Below are 23211 nucleotides of genomic sequence, written 5' to 3' on the forward strand. Positions count from 1 at the left end.
ACAATCGGCACGGGTCAGATCAAAGCGCCGTTCTCTCAAAATTTCGCAGAGTAAATTAATAAAGCTTAATGAAAAAATCGGCCAATCTGGTGCATGGGCGATTTTAAATAACTGGAACTGGAACTATTGAAGAAAGTCTGGAAACGCCCTTTTTTACTTAAAGGCCATGCAGTTTCGGAAAAAGCATCCAAACTTGCTTCAAAGATTCTTTCTAAAAATAATCGACTTGTTGAGATTTTGGAACATTTCCGGTATTTATCTTGGCTTTAGTTTTTTTTAACCCTGGGCAATAGTGTATACAGTGATTAGTAGACATTCAACACTCTACTAATCTCTGGCGTATATGACATTTTGTCAATGTGTTCTGGTGGTGGAATATGACTGTAAAATTTCGCAGATTGGATTGCAACATTGGCCACCCTGTAAGTTTTAGTACAGGATAAGATTTGCTGAATACTGTTTGATCTATAAAGCAAACAATAAAAAAATATTTGCATTAAATATGGCGAGTGGGAGTAGGTCAACAGCACTTGATGACCAAATGTACAACGCAACTTGAGTCAGCAGTGAATAAATTAATAAAAAAAAAAGACGCGTAGGAATAGCTGCCAGATATCGAAACTAAATTAATTAAGCGTTTTATTCAATATAATACCTACTTAAAACTGTTTGATAAAAACCAAGAAATGATCGTTCTAAAAATGTATTTCGATCTTTTTCTGCTCAAAGTTCAAAAGTCAAAAATAATAAACTCAACTCTAATGAATTTGAGAATCAATGGTTCAAATTCTACCTTCATGCCTGAGCAGATAGTCCATTTAGCAAGAACAAAAAATTTTTTAGAGATTGAAAAAAGTGTTTTTCTCAATTTTCTACACCGATCTCTTCGTTTTTCAGAAGTTTTTTCCAGTATTTTTATGTGCGAAAAATATACAAAATTTGAATTTTTTCCTTACCATTTGAACGGAAAAATATATTTAATCTCAATATAAATCACTCAATCAAAATGCTCTCACGTTGTTTTGATTTTTTTAAATAAAAATACTTTCTTGAGGCAAAATTTCAGCACTCTCCAAGCTTGTTATTTATCGGAGCGCAAATTCACAAAAAAGCATAAATTCCGCGATTTTTCAATAAAGAATCTTCAATAGCCTAAACGTGATTAAATGCAAGAAAACAAAACTTTGTGCATCTAATGATTAACGTAAATTAAATAAATTAGATTAAAAAAGAATTAAAATTGGAAACTGTTTCCTTCAGTCAAAAACGCCGTTAAAGGTTAACAGTAATAATCCTCGACTTCAAGTGATGCTTTTATTGCAATTTTCAATAACAAATGCGTTGATTATACGTTGTTCTCAAACCCAAAACCGAAAAGAACCTTGTCAATTGAAGTTATACCCACATGAAACAGTCACAAAGCCTTTAAAATTTGAATAGTGAAAGGTTTCCAGAGCATTACCGCGATTGGGTAATACCTAAGAACGATAGTAATAAAATTACGATATGACGTCTTACTCTGAATATTTTTTCGGCACACTTATTTCGGATCAGTGAACATGATCAGGTAATAATTAAACGCGGCTAAATACAACGATAATTCCACATTTCCTTCTTTGCAGTAGTTTGGCACCCACACATTCTTATTCTCAAGATTCAGAAGCATATTCTCATGCTTCATTTAACAGTTTTAAAATATATGCACTAATTTAATTTGAAAAAGCGCTGCTTCCGCTTTATTAAGCAACAAAGATCCCGTTATTAAAAACAATAGCCATCCTGCAGACAAAACAGTGGCCAATTAAGAGCGAATTATTATTAAATCATTCGGATGCATTGAAGTTCTTTTTTGATGTGCACTATAATATAATTAAAATTATGTATTACATATCACTGAACTGGATGACTTTAATAACGAATATTCGGTTTGGAATTATAGTTCAATTACCTTTGTACCAGCATATTATTATTATTAGCGGCAATATTATGGGATTGAAGCAATTAAGCTTATATAAATGATAAATAGGAAGCGCAAAGGAAAATAGAAAAAACCTACCTAAGGAGGAAATGCGCTCTAAAAGTTATGGACATTCGCATCAAGTTTTGTATTTGTTTCATCGCATTTTCGTATGTAATGTGAACATGCAAATGCGTGCTCGATGTAATTGCATAAAGTGTTAAAAACGAGCTTATTTAATGAAGCAATTAAGAGGTTATCGCCGTTTAACTCGATTAAACGAATCGGAGTACTCTTGTCGCAGATGTTCAATCAGAACTGAAGATAATAACTTTTCTCATTTCGCGCTTATGGTTGAACACATTTGCAGAAATTGTTAATTAATACATTACTCAATTTGAAGCAGCATTCAATAAGGAAAACGGAGAAAGCATTAGAAATGTATGAATATATCTTCTTTCGATGATTTGCACGATGAAACACTCAATCAAGGAATCTCGAGTAGCTGCATACTGAAAGCAGCAATTTTTTGCAACATTTAACAGATGTTTCTATGGATCTGGCTGAATATATTCTATTTTCACTGAACTAGAAATTGTAAATATTTACTAATATTTCTCTAACCGACATGAGGAATGGGCTCACAATTTGCGTGCTTTTCTTCCTCGAATCGGCATATGAATATTAATGGGAATATTGAAGACAAAACATAACGGCATATTTACCTACACATTGGCTACCACAGGATCTTAGGAAGAAGACTCACCTAAAAATAAAAATCAATTGTTTAGTGGAATTCTCGAAAAGTTCATTGGTCTGGTTTGATTTTTTTGTCCAATGTGTTCCGATGTGATTTACAATATCTACAAATTGATAGTTTTTTCCAATCAAATTAACTGTTAACAAAAATCTTAAATAAAGAAAGAAGAAACATATGATAATATAAATGAAGACTTGGTTAAAAGTTTACTTGAGACGATTTTGCCCTCAAAAGTCCGAAATTGAGAAACACCCGGAACATTTAATTGCATATTGTAAAATTATAAATTTGTCATCATCTCACGGCTAGATCGTTTGGCCGCATTACACTTTCATTACGTAAAACCAACCAGCAACGTACTTTGTCTAACCTACTTTGCTGAATTTTTATTCAAACTCGAATCGATCGGATCACGTTTTCGTTTCATATTTATACCTTGACTTCATTTTTATTTTTAGTTAATTTGGTACTCTATTCATTCTAAGTATACGTTATTTTAACATCGACCAAACTTGTGAGAAGGCAGTCATTCTTCATTGTTTATCAAAATATTTCTACTTCTAGAAGAGTAGAATGTCCAATTGCTTTATAACCTGCGGAATTTTCATCAATCGGTACCGTTAATTAAGTTTCAATTAAAATAGGGAATTAGTAGCTATTTTAAGCACCGAGTTATTTAGAGAATATTAGACATCGTAAAACAGATGCGCCAATTACGTTTTGTGATTAAAAACAACGCAGTTGCAAAAGCAAATGCTTCAGTAGAGAGGCGTTTTACATTCAAAGTTATATTTTTCTTATTTCTCACATCGTTTGCTACTCAATTGTTTATGATATTTTTACAAAGTTTTCTAAAAAATATTTTATATCATTTCTTATCAAAAGTCCTAAATGAACATTGCCCGAATTGAAGTCATCGACAATGTTGCTGTAATATAATCAAATTTCCCTGAATAACCGCACTACCTTTGCACACCTTGGCATTAAGAAATCGAGTTGATTAAGTGCGAAATTTCTTGTTTTTATTTTGTGTCTCCAATATTGCCCAAAAAATTCAAATAAGAATTAAAAATGACTGAACATTTGTTACAAAAAAAAGTGCTCCAGTTAAGTCGATGGGAAAATGTCGTTTAGTAATGTTCTTTCTCTACTCATTACTAAAGTTGGTATTTCGTTTTCTTCTGTGCCACATAAATGATTTGGAGGAATTTAATTTTTTTGCTTTTAATGATTTTAAACATTTTGCAGTAGAAGTGTATTTATTTAATTACAATGAGTCAAAGTTTTCTCAAATAAACAACAATGTTACTTTTGGTATTGTATTCTTAAAATATTTCTATTTCCTCCTGTATAGTCAAAAAACTGTCAAAGTGAGGAAAAGTCGATCCCACCGAGAAAAATGGTTTAAGTAAATACAGAATTTAGATTCTAAATCTTCTCATTTTCCTTCAAACGTGTAGATTTATTTGTATGTTTAGGGGGCTTTATTATTTACGTCGACGTAAATTACTACTGAGTGAACCGAAAGCTTTGGAAGTTAAACGCTCTAATTAGGTAGGTCAGCTGCTGCATACCAGTAAAGGCCTAAAGCGCTGGATTCTACTGTGGTTTCTAGTTGTTTTGTTCGATTAGATGCAAGAAATTAGCGCAAATTTAAGCATAATAATAAACACTTGGCAAATCACCTCGAGGTTCTTGCAAACCACTCGGTTTCGATCGCATAATGGGGTTCTTGAAATTATCACGGATTTTCCTTCATTGTTTTGCACGGCACGTGCTTCGAGCTAATTATTTGTCAAAACATGTTACATTTACACTTTTTTGTGTGTTGTTCTACCGGCTTAAATTAATTAATTAAACCGGCAACGGTTAAACTTTTAATGAAATAAAGAATGGCACATTCATTTGAAATTATGAACGTTTAACGTACTAAATCAATAATTATTATTCTTGGCATGTTGTTTTATTAATAAATTCTGTTTATATGGTGATGCACGGTGGTTCGTGACAACTAGAGGAATTTTACGACATTACTGCCAATCCTTGTTCCTCATAGTTTGTATAATCAATAGTTCGTTCCCTGAAAATTGTATATTTAAAAATCATTTAGGTATAAAATGAGAAAACAATCGGAAAATTTTTGATTTCCTACTCTTTTTTGTCTGTGGTTTTTTTCTCTATCTGGGTCGTTTAATGTTACTTCGAAACGTTTTATGTATGAACATTCATCAAATTTACAAAGCTTCAGTTTGATGTGTAACTCTTCTGCATCTCTAAGAATATTCCATCACTACACTTTAATCAAGAGATTTTTCGGTTCGATTTTTTTAAATCGAACTTCAAGTCAGTTTTTTATATCGATTATTTATTAAAGTTACACCTTTGTTGTTTTGTAATATTATTATGTGAAATTTATTTTAAATTTAATAACTTTTTTACGATTACAGTTGGTTGCAATTTTATGAAAATATATTTTATGTTCGTTATTCACCGTCCATCTTGTTTAATTTTCCGCTCCAAACTTTAGCGCCTGATGATCGGTTTGAATATTTTATTTTTTGGAAAGAACAGCCACAAATATAAATATAAAATTTTAGATGACTTGAACATATTTCGTTTCCATCTAGAAAATCATGTTAATTTTTTTATTTTCCTTAGCACTTTTTGAAAAGTGAAGAAAATGACCAAGAGCTTCTAAAGTGTGTGAATCCCTTTCCTTTGCCAAAAACTTAAACCTAAACAAGTCATTGTTGTATAAAACTCATTTTTGTTTAATATTGCATTGTTGTGAACGTTTCATGTGTGATATCAAGCGTTTGAAGAAAACTTCAAGCTTTCTCAGACTATAAATGTTTCATCTTAAAATAGGCACACTTTACCAAGTTCCACTTGTTACACATCAAGCATCTGTTTTAATTCCTAATTCATATATTTATCATTAATAAAGGTGGTATTTTATGTAAGTTCCATATAATGGCTTTGATGTCAATTATATTTTACCAGATTACTTCCCATCTTATTAAGATTAAATGGTGAGGCAAATTAGGTAACAGCTTATTTTTTTGCTACGTTGATAGTAGTTTATTTGGATGTCTTAGAAAGTTGGATATCCCCAATAAAGCACAGGAAATGTGCGATTTGATGAGAAACTACTGTTTCCTAATATTAGCTGGGTAAATGGATTGTTTTTCAAACGCATTGATTAGAGATTTTGTGCTTCCTGCTCACACAGCAATTATAAAAATTTTTCAAAGTATTCTACTTGAAGTGGATTTGTTTATTTATTTAAAAATACGTTGTAAAACATGTATACATACAATAATAGAATGATAATGAAATATAATTGGTGGCTTGGAGTAAAATATAAATGACAAAGAGAAATGAGGACAGTTGAAACAGTGAAACAACAAAGTTTCACAATTAGTGTTTCCTGATGAAATTATCTTCGTGGGAATAAACATCCAATTTCTATTCTTACAATGAAATTTATCTTTTTTGTTTCGCTGTTGGTTCAATAAATAATTTTCAAACGGGAGCCGATCCTAAGCACATGTAAACGACCTCAGTTATTGCTTCATTTCAGCATTATTTATTCTATTGGTTTCTTCTACTTGAAGAACGAAAAGTACCAGATCTTCAAATTTTGATCTCTTAGAATATATTTCACCGTATCTTTTTTTTTTCCTCTTTTTCTTCTTTTATTTCCCAAGATTAAATGCACTTAGAAGGAGCTAATTTTATTAAGACTAAAATGATTCCGAAATTTAAAAATGCTTGCAACTAAGAATGCTGTGAGAAAATGCTTTTTCTACAATCTTTCAAACATCGTTTCCATTGAACTAAACCTTGTAGAAAAACGTGAAATAAACGAAAAAAATCGGGCTGAAATTAAAGACGCACGAAACCAAAACGAATGAAACCTCTTCAGTTCCATTGGTTTCTTGGAATGCGGACTGTTCAACAAAACCCATTTAACGACTATTAGGCTAATAACCTGTAAAATCAGTGCAAACTGAAAAGATGGCATGTTGAGCAAGGACAATATAAGATTTCATACTGATTAATGAAATCAAAGAGATTGCAAAAACCATCTGCAATGTGGACATTAGTCAATAGTTTTCTCTAATTCTAGAACAAAACCGTTGCAATAGAATAAAGAATCATGATTGCTCGTTGAGCAGTTTCGTTCCGGTTCAATACATCAATTTGACTTCAGTTGATTGACAAAGATTGGCAGGCGAACACATCAAAATTATCATCGTGTCTCAAAGAACGCAAGCAATATGAGGCTGACAGGCCGGGCTTTGAAACCATTTCGAAATTCCCGTGAGTTAAACAAAGCATTTGGCGGCATGTTTACGCAATTGAGGCTCAAACATCGGTCTGCTCAAAACCTGGAGGAGGTTGAGCAGAAACGGGAATGTGTGGAGCCCTGCCGCCTTCCAAAAAAATCCATCTGGAGTGTCTTTCGGAGAACGAAAAAGCCAGCCCAGAAGAGTCTGGAGAAGGAAAAACCCCAGAAAAAAGAGTGTGAAACTGTAAAGTTTGGTAAGGGTTTTAAATTTAAACAGCGATATAACCAATGGCGAGCGTTTTCTCTGGGCAAAAACTTCTTGTCGTGTCCTTGCTAAAGCGTTTTAACCGGGCGCTGAAAAATCTTGAAATGTTGACCTTCTTTGCCAATGAACTCATTTAAATGCCTTTCCATATTGCTTCTCGTTTAATTTGTAGTGACTGGTCACATTTCACACTAGTTTGTCTTTTGTCACTTCCTACTCAAACCTCCCGATCCCGAATGAGTTTCACTTCTGTTCCCGGAACATTTTAGAACTTTATGAAAAATGAACAGTTTGGCATGCAAACGAATAGGAAAATAAGTGAAACTACTTTTCGCAACATCCAACGACCAGGTAAAATGCAAATTCCTTGGGGGCTCAGATTGCGTGCCGTGAACAACATTTTGATAGATATGAATCAGGTTGCTTGGAATTCCTGATACATGACACAATGATTGAGGGTTGATTAGGACATTCATAGCGCTAAAAGTCTTTTACTCTCGACGACCTCAAACCAACTATTTTCGCAGTAACTGAAGAACAAGCAAAGCGGGACTTAAGCGCAATTTCCCAAATGGGAGGAACTGTTTATCGAACTTGCGGAACGGCCTACGTTCTGCAAAAAGAGCACTACCAGCAACCATCTGAGCCCAAAGTCAGCTCTGAAGAAAAAATTTTACAGGAAATGTTGAAGGATCCCACCCTAAAGGGCCAGAAAGACCCGATGCCACCCTTCCAGTCTGTCGAGTTAAAGCTGATAGAGCTGAACGAGAGAAAATTGCACCCGCTGTATAAAAAGTCAGGAAACTATTTTACATTTGCCTCATTTCTTTCAATTACAACTAAACCAACCTTGTCTTTTTAGACTGATGTCGATTCCCAAAAAACCCAGCTCTAAAGCGCTAAACTCCAAAGCTCCAGGTTTATATTACAAGACAAGAAGTGGTCCAGTGATGCCTGAGGAGTTTCCACCACACTTGAAAATTAATAAGGAACTTTTTGAGAAAAAGAACATTTTCTACGACGGCAAAAGAGCGCTAGTGCCTCAGCAGATGCTGGCCAGGATGGTGGAAATGAAGCAAAATGAAAGACCACAGTTAAAATTGCAAGTTCCAGAAAAACCCGACTGTTCTGAAAAATAAACTTCCAAATAATTGATTTCAAGCTGTAACCTCAGCTCTCAATAAAGAGTTACTTTTGGTTACGAAGTTTTCCACTTGTTTTATTCTTTAGATTTAAATTTGATTCCAATTCAAAATAGCCCCACATTACTAAATTCGTTACATAAAAGCAGTTGCTTATTTACTGGAAATTATTACTTTTAATTCAACTAGCTCATATGTGCCGTGCAATATTTTATTAAAAATATAACGCTTCCGTTAAGCAATCTCTATTCATTTTTACCTAATTAAGATTGCATCGTAATTGCAGTTTTGCTGTTACTCACCTCCTTAGCTCTGAATCAGCCCGCTTAATGCAAGTCTTCTTCAGCTTTAATCATTATTATAACAGACTTAACTAGATCAGCGGGGTGAATTATTTTTCGTTGAAACTTTCTTCGGCTGGCAAGCATTTAATCATTTTAAAATGCAAAACTTTTACTTTTTTATTGCCAAACAAACTAACAATGAGCTAAAGTGACATCATAGCTGAAGAGATGGTTAGTCATGTAGTGTCCAAGTCGGCAATTACTTTTATACAAGAATAACTGCGATGAGAGATGAGTAATAATCGCATTGAAGTCGCAAAAAATATTTACGTAGGATTTGCATCGAAAAATTCAGAGGACGCTTTAGATAAGCATCTAGTTTTTACATACTTTGCCATTTTTGCTATGGAAATGTCGCAGACGAAAAAGAACGCTTGAAGATGTTGCATTGCTGGATAACATGGAAAAGTGCTTTGCAAATGTTCAGAATATTGAACTAATCAGATCAGAAACAGATAAAAACTGAAACAATCAACTCGAGAACGATGATGAAGTGTAGTTAAGACTTGAAATAAAACAGATGATCTATTTGCGCATTTCAGTATGAATTACAATTAGTTACATTAATTTTGCAAAAATATATCCACATAAAAATGCCGGATTTTTTTAAATTGTACAGAAAGTAATTTATTTGTAAATTACAAATAATGTTCACCTGAGTATTTCGTAGTCGACCTAATTTAAAAAAATAGAACATTTGCCGTTGTTTCAACCATAAAGCAATTAAACAGACATGCTTAACACTTAAGAGCATGGGCTATTATGATTAATAATAAAAGTTGCATAAGTTTGTTAAATTTGCAGTGAATATGTAAAAAATAATTAATCTTTGATGATGTATTTCTTCAAATGTATAAAATGAAGCATGAATGTATAAATGAAGGGACTTGAGGTGGAAGTTAAGAAAAGCCGTTTATCGTTAAAGAAACTGACAGAAACGTTTAAAAGAGTCGAGAAAAATTTGCTTTGTCCAAAAAAATTTCATCTGAGATCCAAATAGGAAATTCTCGAAAAGCCGGATGCATACTTTTCTATTGTACAAAAATCTATACATGATCTAAGAGAAATCTCATTATATCCTTGATCAATACATCGATGTTTACCTGCATTAACCGTAATCCTGATAAAAAGATAGCCGACACTGCACGAATCCTGTTTAAATATTATCATTACTCGTTTCAGTGTTGATCTAATCAAGTTTGTATAAAATGAGTCAGACAAACATGAACTGTTGATGAGGATTTGCAAAAAATTACGGCATTCATCTATTTTTATTTTTTGATGATCAAAAACCCATAACGGAGGCTGAAGATATGACTGAGAGCCGTCAAAATCAACTTCGTTAGTTTGAAGATTTTTGGCAAAATTATTCAGACAGGAAATGTTTTTTTGCAAGTGATATCATCCATGTGCTTGGATGGGCAGTGAGAAACATAAATTAACATACACTTTCTCAAGTGAGTCATTTGGTTAACTGTTTTCATTCAAGAGTTTCTATTCAAAAAGAACAGTTTTCTTTGAAAGAACGATTAGTAATACCAGGGAGATTATTAGCTTCTTATTAAGTTTTCTTGTTTAAAATTCCGAATAGGAAAAAACATTTTTGGTTATTTAGGATAACGATCCCAGAAAGTGTGTGAAATTCCAACGAGAATGTTTGGAGCTATAGAGCAGAAGCGAATGTAAAGAAATTAATTGAATAGTAAAACTGCTTGTAGTGAAGACTTAGCTTCTTAAATAAAGTCCAACAGTACTAACAATTTCTATTTGAGAACCGTTTATCAAGCACACTTTTCCAATTTTAAGTAACAAAAAATGTGCAAAAGCGAAAACAAATCGACTCAAAATTCTAAAGTTGACAAGAAAAGGTGAGCAGATTAATCCAGTTGCATTAGTTTACAAATTTCTAGAAAGCTGGCATGGAAGAAGTAAAAAAACTAAAGAATTAGAGAAAGCAAAAAAGAAACACATTTTTGCAAACACTATTAGCAAGCACGTAATAGCAGAGTTCATTGACAAACTAGACGAAAAAGGCAAATCGCAAAGCAAAAATAGAAACGGTGGAAAAAATGTGAACAATGTATCAACCAATATATCAACACTTTAAATAAAATATTAATAAACACAGAAAACTCGAGTTCTGTAATAGAATGTGTAGAAAGGAAAAGAATAGCAGTTTCATTGAACACTGTTTGCAAGTAAATTGATATGCAAGAAGTTAAGGAAATAAATATGAAACATGCAGAGTGCCAGAAGAAGATTTTTTGCAAGGAAAATTATGCGGAATAAAATACATGATTTTCAAAACCTGTCGATTGAAATCAACTACGTCAGTGACCTATAAACAAATGAGAGGGAATAATGGATTTATAAGAATAAGAAAAATAAATTATAAGTACGTATAAATAATTCGTTCCTCAGATTAGTTAATGTCTTTGGTTAGTTCGAATGGTGTAATGTAAGTAGTAAGATGAAAATAGGTATAAAAAAGACAAATTACAGTCAGCCGAAAGTAAGAATAACTTCATTTAGCGGATTCTGCCTCTCTTGTATGGCGGCTTTGACTAGGAAACTAAAAAAGTAGAAAGAAGGACATCAATACAAAGGAGAGGAGTAAAAAAAGTAAAAAAAAACTGTATACAAAATATACAAAATTTTATATTTAGACGAAAAATGCTAAATGGGAAGAACAGAGAAAATTACAACAATAATAATGTGGAAAGAAAAGAATCAACCACTGAAATTTGATGACCTTTTCAAACAGAGCTGGAACAAAGCCTAAAAGACTTTTGAAAACTAACGTTGAAATAGAAGACACTAATCAAAATGAGTTGAATTCATGTAAAAAAGTAAATATTTTAAGAAAAAACTCACACCTAACAAATAGAAACCGCCTGAATATTTCAGAACAAAGCAAACGATCCGAGCTAATAAATTATCTTAGTCTTTGTCAGTATGTCACGTTCCGGCAGTACATTTTCATACGGTTTTCCTTACATAACGTAAAACAACAATGGCTCTTTTAAATTTGCCTTTGGGTTGTGATCATCACCTTAACTGAACTAACCCGAATGTGTACCAGAAGGTAACAAATTTCTTAGAAATTGTTTTTGTACTTAATTTGTGATACGGCAATTCGTCCGGCGAGCGTATATATGTCTGTATGGGTATGGTTTTCATAGTTTCTTAAGCAGAACCGCCATTAAAGCAACGGTAAACAATGCCTCACGTCATGGTGTTATAGAATGGCAAATAATTCATATATGTAAACTCGATTTTCTAATACATTATTTAGTGGATTTTCCGTTAGAATCACCAACGCATAAAAAAACAAATCGCGGTTTCTGCTGCTAATTAGTTTTCCAGAAAAATCCACTTAAGACAATGGAACCATATTTTTCTGGGTATCTTTCGCTATCTCAGCCAACCTCGATCTTGAAGTTTGACTGGCATCTATTGTGTTTTTAGAAAAAATTGCGAAAAGCTGCTGTTTAAAGGTCTTTCACAGTCAAATCGTGACCTATGATTCGGTTCAGCTTTCTTGCGAAGAACAATAGTTGCTCGTTTTGTTCCATTTCGACAAAAGCACAAGCTGGCTTTAAGTTTGCGTTTTTGCCTTTAGTTGATTTAAACCCATTGCTTAAAATTGTTAAAAACCATAGAAGAAAAATTGAGGAATTAGGCCACATCCATGTCCGATTAGCATGAATATTGCCTAACAATTTCCTGTAGTTTGAAGTAGAAATAATTGATAACTAGTCTAGAAGACCCGTAGTATACACATTTTCCACTGTCGCTTATAGATCTAATTTTTAGCTTTTAATACATTATTCTTGGACTATTCAGGATTAAACGGGAAAAAATATATTATCAAATTCCGCCAAGATGTATGCAAATTCTGATTCAATCCCTAGGTAATGATTAAACTAAAAAGTCGAAAAACAAATAAAATTTGATGATAATACGGAAAACAGCTGAGCATTTGAGGTCAGTAAAACAATTTAGACAAACAGATCCCAACCTCTGTGGGTTTTATTCTATTTTTGACTCCAACTATATTAAGTCTAATATTTCCCGTTGTAACTTATCCACAGCATAAAGCATATTTTGTATAAACTTGTTAATTTTTTGTCATCCATATGCAGTTTTAAGCTAAATTATTAATAAAAAAATTATTCTAGGACAAAATAGTAAATAAAAGATCACTTTAAATATTTATTCTGGAAAATGCAGTTGAAAAGATTCAAATGCCAGAAAAAACAAAGCTAAAAAATGATCTTCTCCCTTGGTTTCTTTGATCGTGGATTTGGTTTTTTTTGGTTGAAAAGTGGGTTTCATTTTAACCCCTGTTAAAAGTGCGCGATATTTCCAAAAATCCGCAGAAATTACTCCAATAATTTGCATAGAACCCATGACCGACAGTAACGAAAAAAATGCAAGTGCTGCTCGCAACAAATTACCAAATCCCCACTAAATTGGTGACTAATTCAAGGTAATTGTTTTCACTTAGTTGCATAAATCCACATTGTTTTCTGGTTTTACCTTTACAATTTGTACAGACAAGCCGTGTCCTGAACCCCATATAAATTATAAATATTGCCTCAACCTGGCAATTATCACCAACTAGCTTTCTGTGCCATTTAAACAGCAAATATTGAAGGAGATTGTTAAACTGTTGGAACAAGTACTAGTGAGTCATTCACATGTCATTATTCTTGTTTTGCCATAAATATCAAATAAGTCATAAGTAACCGGATCGTGCTTGACCCTGTCTGAGAACCATTAAATTGAATACAACACCACAGGAAAGGATAATGCAAATTTGCCTGTATTATGCTGGATCTAGAATGTAGGTGGCTTGAATAGTTGAAAATTGAGGAGAATCACGTACTTGACAAAGGAAACGTGTTTTACACGTCCTACAGTTTTGGCTTTAGTGCAAACTAAATGAACATCGTTTATTTGTTCACCCATTAAACCAACCTTCTGTTGGCTTTTTAAAACATTTTCTCCGTTTGCTTTAGGAAGATAATTTCATCATTTTATTAGACATTTAATTTACATTCAAACTAAGGCAGGCAAAATTAATTACCAAAAATGGTAAGGCAAACGACATAGGGAATATTTTGGCGAATTTTCAATTTTTGGGACAGTTTCCGAAACCTTATGAATAGTCAACAATTCAACAAAAATGTTTATGCCTTTCCTCGAACGTTGTTCGGAAACCCCGTATATATCAGACCAATTTCAGAGTAGGATTGAATCAACTTAAACCACATTTCGGTACTCATTTATTTATATTTCTAACAATAATGCATCGGTTAGAAATCAAAATATTAAATGGACAACCTGTAGGTACAAGACGCATAGTATTCAAGCAATTTCCCATAGTAATTTTATTTCAATAGAGGACTAATATTGCTTGCCTTTACTTTTGTCATTCGTGTTCGACAGCACAATTATATAAGACTCTATTGGAGGAACAACAAGGAGGTAAGTCGAAGTTGTGCTCAGCTCTTCAAGCACAACTTTCCTAACTAACTTAACAATAGATTTTTAGGGCTCGGCACAACTTAGACATTCATTAGACTTTAAAATAATTTAAATGAAATCGCACCACTCTGGGTTTTCAGTTCTGTTAGGTTGAAACTCTGCCTCAATTTCAATAATCAATATTTCCTAAATTTGGGCAAAAAAACATTTTTATCGACATTGGCGATCTCCATCCATTTTTTGCGTTTAGAATTTTTCCATCATTTTTAGTATTCGAGTTATTTAAGTTTTTTTACTGAAGGAAAAATGGCACTTGGATTAATTCGAATAAAAAAAGTATTGTTGGGTGGTTTCAGTTTAATTGTTGTCCATTAATGCAACTTATTTTTTTTATGTGCAAACACTAGAATCTAAGAATAAAAGTGTATAAAATTAAATAGAAGAAGTCTAATCACTGAAGTAACACAAACGCATCAAAAAACACAGATTAAAAAAAATGCATTTTTTTGTGTGATATTTTGAAGGTATGACATGTTTCTCTTGAAATGGCTTAAAATGGTTGTATAAATTTGTAAATTAAAAAAAAATTGTATGAATTATGAATTTTCTACTACTATAAAAAATTTTACACGTATGATAATAAAAAAACTGAAAGGAACTATAAAAAATTAAGCAACTATCACATTTCCGCTTCCTATGGGGAAGGACAACTTTCCCTCAACTGCAATGTCGCATTTCAAGCCCTCTAGGTGGACGATCAATTAATTGATCATAATCTGATTTGTAAACAATCTAAAGTGTAGGACGACTTTTCAATATGTTAATAACCGTTATATAATACAAACGACTTTCGTTAGAAATTCAAACGCCCAAGGAGGAGCGTATGTTAATATTTGCAGAAAATTAGCATGGACTAATCGGAAAAAAATAGGCGCGTTTTTGCAAACTTGTTCGGCAATCAATTAGTAAACTGACGGTAACCGCAATGCATTCTATAGCATTCTCTAGGGAAATAATATCGTATAATAATGGCACGCGAGTTTTTTTTCAAATGATGAAGTAAACTGTGGCTTATTTCAGATCGTCCCAATTCAACGCGCAAAATGCATTTATTTAAATCGAAAAAAAGCCATTATTGTACGGTTGATTAGCATAGCTCAATGCCGCAGTTAAACCTAACAGGTGAAAAACTGCTGTTCGCACATAATGGGTTTTATAAATGGATCATTAAGCCCCGTTTAATGACAAATTCATGTAGTAATGCATATACAAGCAACCCGAATAACAGTCGATTTAGGCTAATGAGATTAAAGTGCTTACCTCTAGCTTCCGGGAATATTCTTCTACTGTGGCATCGTTCTGCTTCTTCAGCTTCTCGTTTTCCTCCAACAAGGCTTTTCCAAGTTCAGCTGCCAGTTGGAGATCGTTCTCCTTCTGTTGCAGCTGCGTCCAGATGTCCTCGCTTAAATGCTGAGCATTTTGCTCGTTTATGGCACTACGATTTTCCATTTCCACTACGTATTCTTCGAGGGATTTTAGCATTTTTTAAAGTCCAGCAGTGGTTTAAAGACGGCCAGTCTTCAAAAGTGAAGAGAACCGACTCGTGTTGGAATGACTATCACTAAGAACATGGCGGTGGGATTTTTTCGGAGACATAATGAGAAGGAGTCTATAAAAAAATACAACTTTTTTAGTGATGTGTTACAATGATGAAGTTACAATGGTTAGATCATAATTTTATTTTGTTATTGTTATTGTAATTCGAATTGATCAGAACGAAACAAGCGATTATCTAGAGCCAAAGCATAAAACAGAACTGTTTATCATATAAATCTGAATCATTCTGTTTTCGATGGTCGAAAAAAATTAATTGAGTAAAAAATTTTATGAAAACAAAAGCACAAATATATCTATTGAGAAAAGAAACAAACAACAAACAAAACAACAAAGATATATTATTGCTTTATTTATGCATTCTTCCACTCCAAAAGTAAGATTGCATGCTTATTTAACCTGCAGTAAAGCTGGAAACTTGTTTAATTTGGAGTTTTCTAATTGGAGACGCATTTGATAAAGCTTGTAGTGCTTTTAAAAAACACTTTTCTAAAAGTAAATTTTTCGTCCCACTTTGCTGATTTTTAGAGCATTTGAACTGCTTTTTTATTATCTTGGGTTTTAAGTGCAAGATTTTGTTAGATTTCTTAGCAATGTCTGTTTCTTCTTCGAATTAATGTAATTTAAATAACTTTTAAAATAAATTTTTCGGTTTTTCAAACACTCCTTACTTTACTAACATAAAACAGTTTAAAGCAACAATTTCTTCTTTAAATCACGCAAAGAAGCTTCTGCAGTTTGGCCCCGCACTTCAATAACACCCTGTATAAGAATGGGTTAGAAAATTAAAAGTTTGTAACGTTTTCCTGCTGGAAAAGCTCTACAAACCACATTTAAAAATTGTTCTCTTAAAACAGTTAATTTTCGTAACCACTTTGCGGCTTTCACTGCGCTTCGACTGAAACTGAACAAAAAAAAACTAACAAAAACGTCTTTACTAACGTGCTGTTTAATATTTTTTAGGACACAATATTTAATTATCAGATTGGAAATTTTGTTCTGTTTTAACAATTTTTGTGTTGTCTTCAATTTAATTTTAAGTTAAGTTTAAAACCAAAATTTCCAATTTTTTTAAGCACGGCGTAAGTTTCACATATTTTGAAAAATAACAAGAATTGAGCAAAATTTAAGATTCAACATACAGTTTAACACGTATCTTGCACAAGAAACTTAGATAGTGCTTGAAGCATTAAGTTTTAAAAAGTAATTAAACTTAATTAATTAATTGAAAAATTAAAAAAATATATTTTGAACATTGTTAAAAAAAATCAAGCTGATGAAGGAATATGAGAAACTAAACCGTGGACTGTAAAAATTGAAATTATTCTGTTCAAAAACTCAGATAGGTTATAAGAATGAGAAATGTAGCAGAACAGATTTACAGCTTGTTCAAATCCAAAGGTGAAACGTAAATATACCGATAAATAAGCAGGCAGCGTTTTTGGTAATTATGGATGTGACGGCTAAAAGAAGGTGATACATACAAAAAATAAAAAAAATGCAAAAAACTAAACACGAAACACTCAGCTAGTAGAAAAAGTTCTGCGTAGCGTTCATACTAATGAAATCTTTAAATTCTCAAAACTTCGCTAAACAACACAACTTTTTGCTTGATTACTTTCATAATTGAATAGTGGTTGCCATGAGTTACAAAGTGCATTTTTCAATTCGCTTTTAACATTTTACAGATTCCCATTCATAACAATATTAAGGCGAATTTAATGTTATCCTTGCAATTTAAAATTAAGTATAAAGACGCGTGTTTTCATATTTAATAGAGATTTTAATCGCTCTAAGCTAATTTAAAAATGTTCTCAACTAGCTGACTTCGGCTATTTTGTTTCCCCACTTGAATAAATTCAAGATTTATCAACTTTTTAAGCTAAATAAAACAGAAATTAAAAAATGCGCGAAAGTCTCAACAAAAAAATGATTAAGAAATACTAGTTTACCCATAATAATAAGCAAAAAAATGTTTTGCAGGCATTATATTCTGTGCTTGTTCTAAATGCGACAGCTTTTCAAGTGATCTTGGTGGCATTTACAAAAACCTATGCACGTAACTTTAGATGCATATCGAGGAAACCAGATGTTCTTTGTCGGTCTGCAAATAAAGTAGTCCCATTGACAGGCAATGATCTAAGAAGGAATAAAAACTGTTTGGATTTCCTTCGGATTTGTTGAATGAAAGGAAACACACCTCGTCATACGAGTTTATTTTGAGGAAGTGAAAATAAACAAATCAACGAACATCAGTGGATGTGTGATGTTTCTAGGTACCTAATTACGCTTCGTATCTATCTCATTGGAAAAACAGAAGGGAAACGAAAATGGGAATAATTACATTCAAAAAAATAGAGGGATAATGTTTATAAATAAAATCTAACGCACTAAATTTAAATTAAATGTTTTGCAGTTTAAATTAGCTTTAATGCCAACGGTTCTAGAGAGGTTTGATTGTGCGACAAATGCCAAACTGCTAAAAAATATATAGGCAAAACAAACTCAAACAAAGCAAAAAAATATTTCTTTGAGATAATTTTTGTAAGTGCCCAAGTTTATTAACTTTATTTACAGTTTTGCCTATTAACTTGGAGTAACAGGGCAATTTAATAGACAAAACTGTCGATATGTGGGAGAAGAAAATTCCAGCCAGATGAGAAAACAACACCCTCAATACCTACATTGAAAAGTTCATGTTCGGGCAAGAATCATCAAAAATCTAATTCTTAGGCCTAATTTTTTTGAAGAGATTAAGCGGTTGGTTAGTCCTTCGGGAGGTCAAAAGGAATGGTACATCAAAAATATCCGAAATTTTACGTTAAATCCAAGATTCCAACTAAGAAAGGTTTCCAATTGAAATGTTCAGCGTGAGGGTCGTATTTGTATATTCGAATTTTACAAAAATGCACACTGAAGAGTAAATAAATTCGCAACCGAGAAATTTTCTGAAAGGAAATGGCCTGAATTAGTTCCTTTATTTATGGTCACACTGCATATTGCAAAAATTTACTAATGTAGTCCATTTTACTCGAGATTCTACTATTATTTCGAATCTTGGAAATTGGAGACAAAAAGCGAACCACTTAGGATCTTTTCAATTAAAAAGCTTTGTATGTTATCTGAGTTCAATACCAGACAGGGTTTTTGAGTCAACAAAATGAAAATAGATACAAAATACTTAAGACAACTGGAAGAAAAATCAGTTGAAAAAACCTAAATTATTTGTACTCTTTCTGTAACGTAGTAACTAGTTAATCTGACCAATTTAAAATATCTAGAATAAAGTAATGTAAGTTGCAGATTTCTATTAAAAAGTTGCTTTTCAAAATTTGTACCTACCTCAAATCTAATATTAAAAGTTCACATATAGGCAAAACACCCTGTATACATTTCATGGCAGTAATAATATCTGAAGCCATTTAAAAAATATTCGTCGAATTTTAATTTTGAAATTGTAAAACAGATTTCTATAAATCTTGCAATTTTCAGGCATTTTTGGTACTTACATGTCACAATGAAAAACAGAAGAAAATTATTTAGCTAAATTATTTGAAGGACTGAAGGGATAAGATAGGAACTAACACTTGATCACCCTGTATATCCGCAACAAGGCTTTATAAGTGTTGTATACTTGATTTTTGTTCGCATCGTAGTGTTTCCCAATTGCAACAAGAAAATCCTGTATTTTGACGATAAATTAATCGAAGCATAAAGCCTTAATTCAAGGTCAACAGGTAAACCAATTCAAGTTTAAATGTTTTTTTACTGATATAAAATTATTGACATTTTTACAAATAAACAACTCGCATAACACAACAACACAATCATTTGATTTTACAATACAAACAAATGGCTTTTATCTAGTAACTCACCTGTCACAGAAACACGCAGTTAATCCGTGGCTGGACACTAAAAAATCACTCACAAAACATTAAAAAAACTTAATTTTTCCAGTAAAAAAACAGTTTGCCACCGAATTTCGCGTTGTTCTTTCGGAATACGAGAGTTTTACCTTTGCGGGCGCACAACACGGAACAAACCAACTTGCACCTTACGAGCAAACTAAACGTGAGATTGTGAGAAACTGCCGCTTCTCACTTGTTTGAAAAACCGCCTGCCGTCACTACCATGGTAACGAACTCACCTGGACGCATGCGATTTACCGGTTGGTGTTAGGGGAACGTGGGGCCTAACAGGACATAGGCAAAGAGCAGGAATAACCTTTTAAGAATACCTTTTTTCGTAAAATTAATAATAAGAAAGTTTCCCATACGGTGCGAACTTAAGTAGACACACTGTACATTGAATTGTGGCTTTCCAATGTTAAACGCCGTAATGGCAGCATATATGCTTCCCTATGGGATGATCGTGAACTTCAGTGCTTCAAAAAGTGCTCGAAAAGGGCATTTCTAAATGAAACTTCAATAAGAAAAGTGTTGAAATGAATGAAGTAAAACTTTTTTTCAAAACCCAGATATGTCCAAACCCAAAAAAAATGAATAAAATCACTAATAATTGATCTTAAGCGACAATAAAATGGCTGATTCACAGCAGCAAGACACTAATTCCACATTTATTCTATAAATATTTGCATCTAAATAGTCTACTGTAGAAAATTTCATTCGTTAACGTTTAATATCTGACTTGATTCAGATTGCAGAAATAAAATTTGGAACTTTTAAAAATCCAACCCAGAAACTCTAGAATAAATATTACATGCAATTAAATCATAAAATACAAGCTTTTATGAGTACAGTCTAGAAACGATCTACATATATGCCAATTTTTCAAAATAAAATTTAATTGGATCACATAAAACTATGACATATTAAAATTTACATTCGTGCTTGCTCCAAAAATTCCTTTCATTAGATACTGCGGTATCTAAATAAAAAGCTTTTTATTGACATTAAACATTCATTCAGGTGCCTAAGTAAACAAGATACTATTTAGCAGCACGTATTGAAAAATAAATTCTATTTAATATTAGCATTATGAGATAATATCCCCATTTTGGAGCATTTAGAAGCACTTGAGCATGCATTTGCCTATTTATATAAGATAACAAAAGCAGTAAATAATCGTTAAAAATTGTCTGCATTTTTTCCTAAAATTGTATTTAGTAGCAAAGTAAACCTCACATCCTTTCAACTATTAGAAGTTTTCATGGCAGATATGTATTGATCAAACATTCAACCCTCAATAGCCAAATCAAAAGCACCCTTCAAATAACCAGAAAATTAAGAAATTTAAAGAAAACTTAAAAAATGAATCAAGTTACTCGGCCAGCACCCAATGCCTCAACAGAAAAGGAAATGGTTTCGATGGCAGAAGAAGAGCTAGCGAGATTGCGACGTCAGGTAAAAACAATAAGAACATCAAAGTTACGAATTTTAAAACCGTCTGATTAACTAAAACAAGCAATCAACTAAATTTAAAAAAATGCTGGGTTTCAGTTGCGTATTATGGAAGATGATAGAATGGCTTTCTCCGATGAAACCACACTAAAATTGGAAAAGCAACGGAAAATAATCCAACAGCTAAGACAAGAACGGGAAAAACTTTGCGAGGACATCAACGCGGCCAGTTGCAAAACGCAGCAAAGGAAAGACAAAAAACTATCCAAAGATATTTGCAAGCTTTTGGACGTTTACGAAGAGTATTGCCGGAAAGTGCGCACTGAACAAGACGGAATTCTAGAAATGGATGCCCAAATTAAAAAAGTATTTATACCCTTGTGCTTCATTCATTTGACCAACATTTGATTCATTTTAGCTAGAAACCGATATCAAGCACTTAAGACCTAAAACAGCAGTAACCGAGTACCATTTCCAAACTCGATTGACCAGTGGGCAGAAAGCCGTGCAAATTTTGAAGAACAGACTGGATAACACGATAAAGAAATTTTGCGCAATTTTGGCCACAAATAAAGAGCTGAGAGAAGAAATCAATCATCTCTTAAAAGAAAGGTAAACATACAGTCTAGAAATTATTGTAAGAAACGAAGATGAAATTGCAGAAATCATTTCAACGAAGTTTGGGAAAAACTGTTGAAAGACATTAACGTGGGCAAAAAGTACATGATTGACCTCATTGAGCAGGCGATCATGGCTTTCGACCAACGAGAAGAATGGTGCTCTAAGCTAGACGCTCTGAAGAAACGAGCTGATGTGGATCTAATTCTTCATTCTGAGGCTTGGAGAAATTTTAATTATTTTCGAAATTTATTATTTAATTAATACCTCTTTGCAGGAGATGAGAGAGATTCAGCGAAGACTCGACCACTACATAGCACTAAGGGAGTTCTTATGCGTAAAGGGCCAGAAAAGAATCTTGAAAGACTTGGAGGAAAAAGAGCGAATGAAGAAGGAAATGCAGGAAAAGGAACTAGAGGACCAGCTGGAAATGTACGAAAACACTCTGAAACAAATCCAGGTAACGCTTTAAGCACCATTACATTCACGGGTTGTTTGTTTGGCTAACTTTTCAGGAATTTTGCAACGAGGAAAACGTGGAACGCATCGCCGCTCTTTTTCTCAAACAAGAGGAGGAAAACTTCGCTCTTTTCAACTACGTGAATGAATTGACTCACGAAATCGAAAGCTTGAACAATATCAAGGAGCAGGTTCGCGAAAAAATCGGTAAAAACGACCACAAACGCAACATTAGCGTGTGAATGAATCACTTTGCTTGCAGAGGAGCAGATTGAATTAACCAACCAGAGGGCTAATGAACGCCAAGCAACGTTAAGCTCTCTTCAACAAGATTTGGAAAATGCCTCTGCGGAGGTAAAGTTACTTATCTGATTAAGCTGAAGACAATGCGTCTATTCTTTAACTTGCTCATTAACAGGCTAATGAAGAAGAGAAGCAACTGAACCAGGCTCAGGCTAATCTGAAAATTGTGCTTAGTGGAATAGAGGAAGTGTTTGAGATGGTGGACTGCGATCGGGGGCCGATTTTGAAACTTTTGGGTTCGTGTGAATATTTCCAAGCTGAAGAATGTCCCGCATTTTATCAATTGAATTTATTAAAATTTAAAAAATATGACCATTATTTGGCCTTTCTTGATGTCGCTTGCTTGTTTTTTTAGGTGAAAATTCAGAAATAAATCTATTTAACGTTAAAATTTACATGGACACCGTAGAGAAAAAATTGTCAGGCATCGTGACGGAAATGTACTTTGCAGAAAAATCGGTAAGCCATGAGAAAAATTATTTCATTTGTGTCTATTAATGAAAGAAAACGAATTTATTTAGTTCTTTCTTTCAGATGATATCCCTTGAAAAGAAGGCGATTTAAGACAAGAGCTACCGAATAAAAACAAAATAAGTCGCAAT

General features: G+C 33.0%; 3 protein-coding genes across 8 annotated transcripts in view; 2 read left to right on the forward strand and 1 right to left on the reverse strand.

Annotated features, from left to right (window-relative positions):
* The window catches only part of LOC109546788 (bicaudal D-related protein homolog), a 34633-nt gene extending 14670 nt beyond the window's left edge, over positions 1-19963 (reverse strand). For 3 of the 4 annotated variants that reach the window (XM_019917904.2, XM_019917903.2, XM_019917901.2), the window contains exons 1-2: positions 19745-19833; positions 15576-15924 (exon numbers count right to left, since the gene is read on the reverse strand). In XM_019917904.2, coding sequence (XP_019773463.1) covers positions 15576-15797 — 222 coding nt within the window. In that variant the 5' untranslated portion in view covers positions 15798-15924; positions 19745-19833. Of the gene's footprint in view, positions 1-15575; positions 15925-19744; positions 19834-19884 lie in introns of those variants that run through there. The other variant, XM_019917902.2, reaches the window with a different exon arrangement.
* Positions 6926-8481, forward strand: LOC109546792. Of its 2 annotated transcripts, XM_048665682.1 has the most exons (4): positions 6926-7265; positions 7449-7627; positions 7804-8071; positions 8139-8481. In XM_048665682.1, the coding sequence occupies exons 2-4, from the start codon at positions 7552-7554 to the stop codon at positions 8413-8415; spliced, it is 621 nt and encodes a 206-aa protein (XP_048521639.1). In that variant the 5' UTR covers positions 6926-7265; positions 7449-7551; the 3' UTR covers positions 8416-8481. The 2 variants fall into 2 exon arrangements, with proteins under 2 accessions (XP_048521639.1, XP_019773467.2); XM_019917908.2 differs by lacking the exon at positions 7449-7627 and having other exon boundaries at positions 6927-7265.
* LOC109546796 (coiled-coil domain-containing protein 63) lies at positions 18834-23189 on the forward strand. 2 transcript variants are annotated; one of them, XM_048665678.1, is made up of 11 exons: positions 18834-19606; positions 21079-21232; positions 21329-21595; positions 21648-21841; positions 21892-22066; positions 22125-22307; positions 22363-22513; positions 22569-22660; positions 22725-22845; positions 22965-23068; positions 23144-23189. In XM_048665678.1, exons 2-11 carry the CDS (start codon positions 21140-21142, stop codon positions 23171-23173), a joined length of 1410 nt encoding a protein of 469 aa, XP_048521635.1. In that variant the 5' UTR covers positions 18834-19606; positions 21079-21139; the 3' UTR covers positions 23174-23189. The 2 variants fall into 2 exon arrangements, with proteins under 2 accessions (XP_048521635.1, XP_048521634.1); XM_048665677.1 differs by lacking the exon at positions 18834-19606 and having other exon boundaries at positions 20109-21232.
* Positions 23190-23211: the final 22 nt, after the last annotated feature.

The sequence above is a fragment of the Dendroctonus ponderosae genome, unplaced genomic scaffold (genome assembly GCF_020466585.1).
Source record: "Dendroctonus ponderosae isolate FM_Combo_2020 unplaced genomic scaffold, Dpon_F_20191213v2 Dpon_F_20191213_4, whole genome shotgun sequence".
NCBI lineage: Eukaryota > Metazoa > Arthropoda > Insecta > Coleoptera > Curculionidae > Dendroctonus > Dendroctonus ponderosae.

What these genes read in the sequence shown, in the direction of transcription:
- LOC109546792 (XM_019917908.2), top strand. Translation starts at nt 7,001, where the DNA reads ATGAGGCTGACAGGCCGGGCTTTGAAACCATTTCGAAATTCCCGTGAG. An exon ending in GTGTGAAACTGTAAAGTTTG is followed by an intron (nt 7,266 to 7,803) that starts GTAAGGGTTTTA and finishes CTATTTTCGCAG; the next exon opens with TAACTGAAGAACAAGCAAAG. An exon ending in TTGCACCCGCTGTATAAAAA is followed by an intron (nt 8,072 to 8,138) that starts GTCAGGAAACTA and finishes TTGTCTTTTTAG; the next exon opens with ACTGATGTCGATTCCCAAAA.
- LOC109546796 (XM_048665678.1), top strand. Translation starts at nt 21,140, where the DNA reads ATGAATCAAGTTACTCGGCCAGCACCCAATGCCTCAACAGAAAAGGAA. An exon ending in GCAGGTTCGCGAAAAAATCG is followed by an intron (nt 22,514 to 22,568) that starts GTAAAAACGACC and finishes CTTTGCTTGCAG; the next exon opens with AGGAGCAGATTGAATTAACC. An exon ending in TGTACTTTGCAGAAAAATCG is followed by an intron (nt 23,069 to 23,143) that starts GTAAGCCATGAG and finishes TCTTTCTTTCAG; the next exon opens with ATGATATCCCTTGAAAAGAA.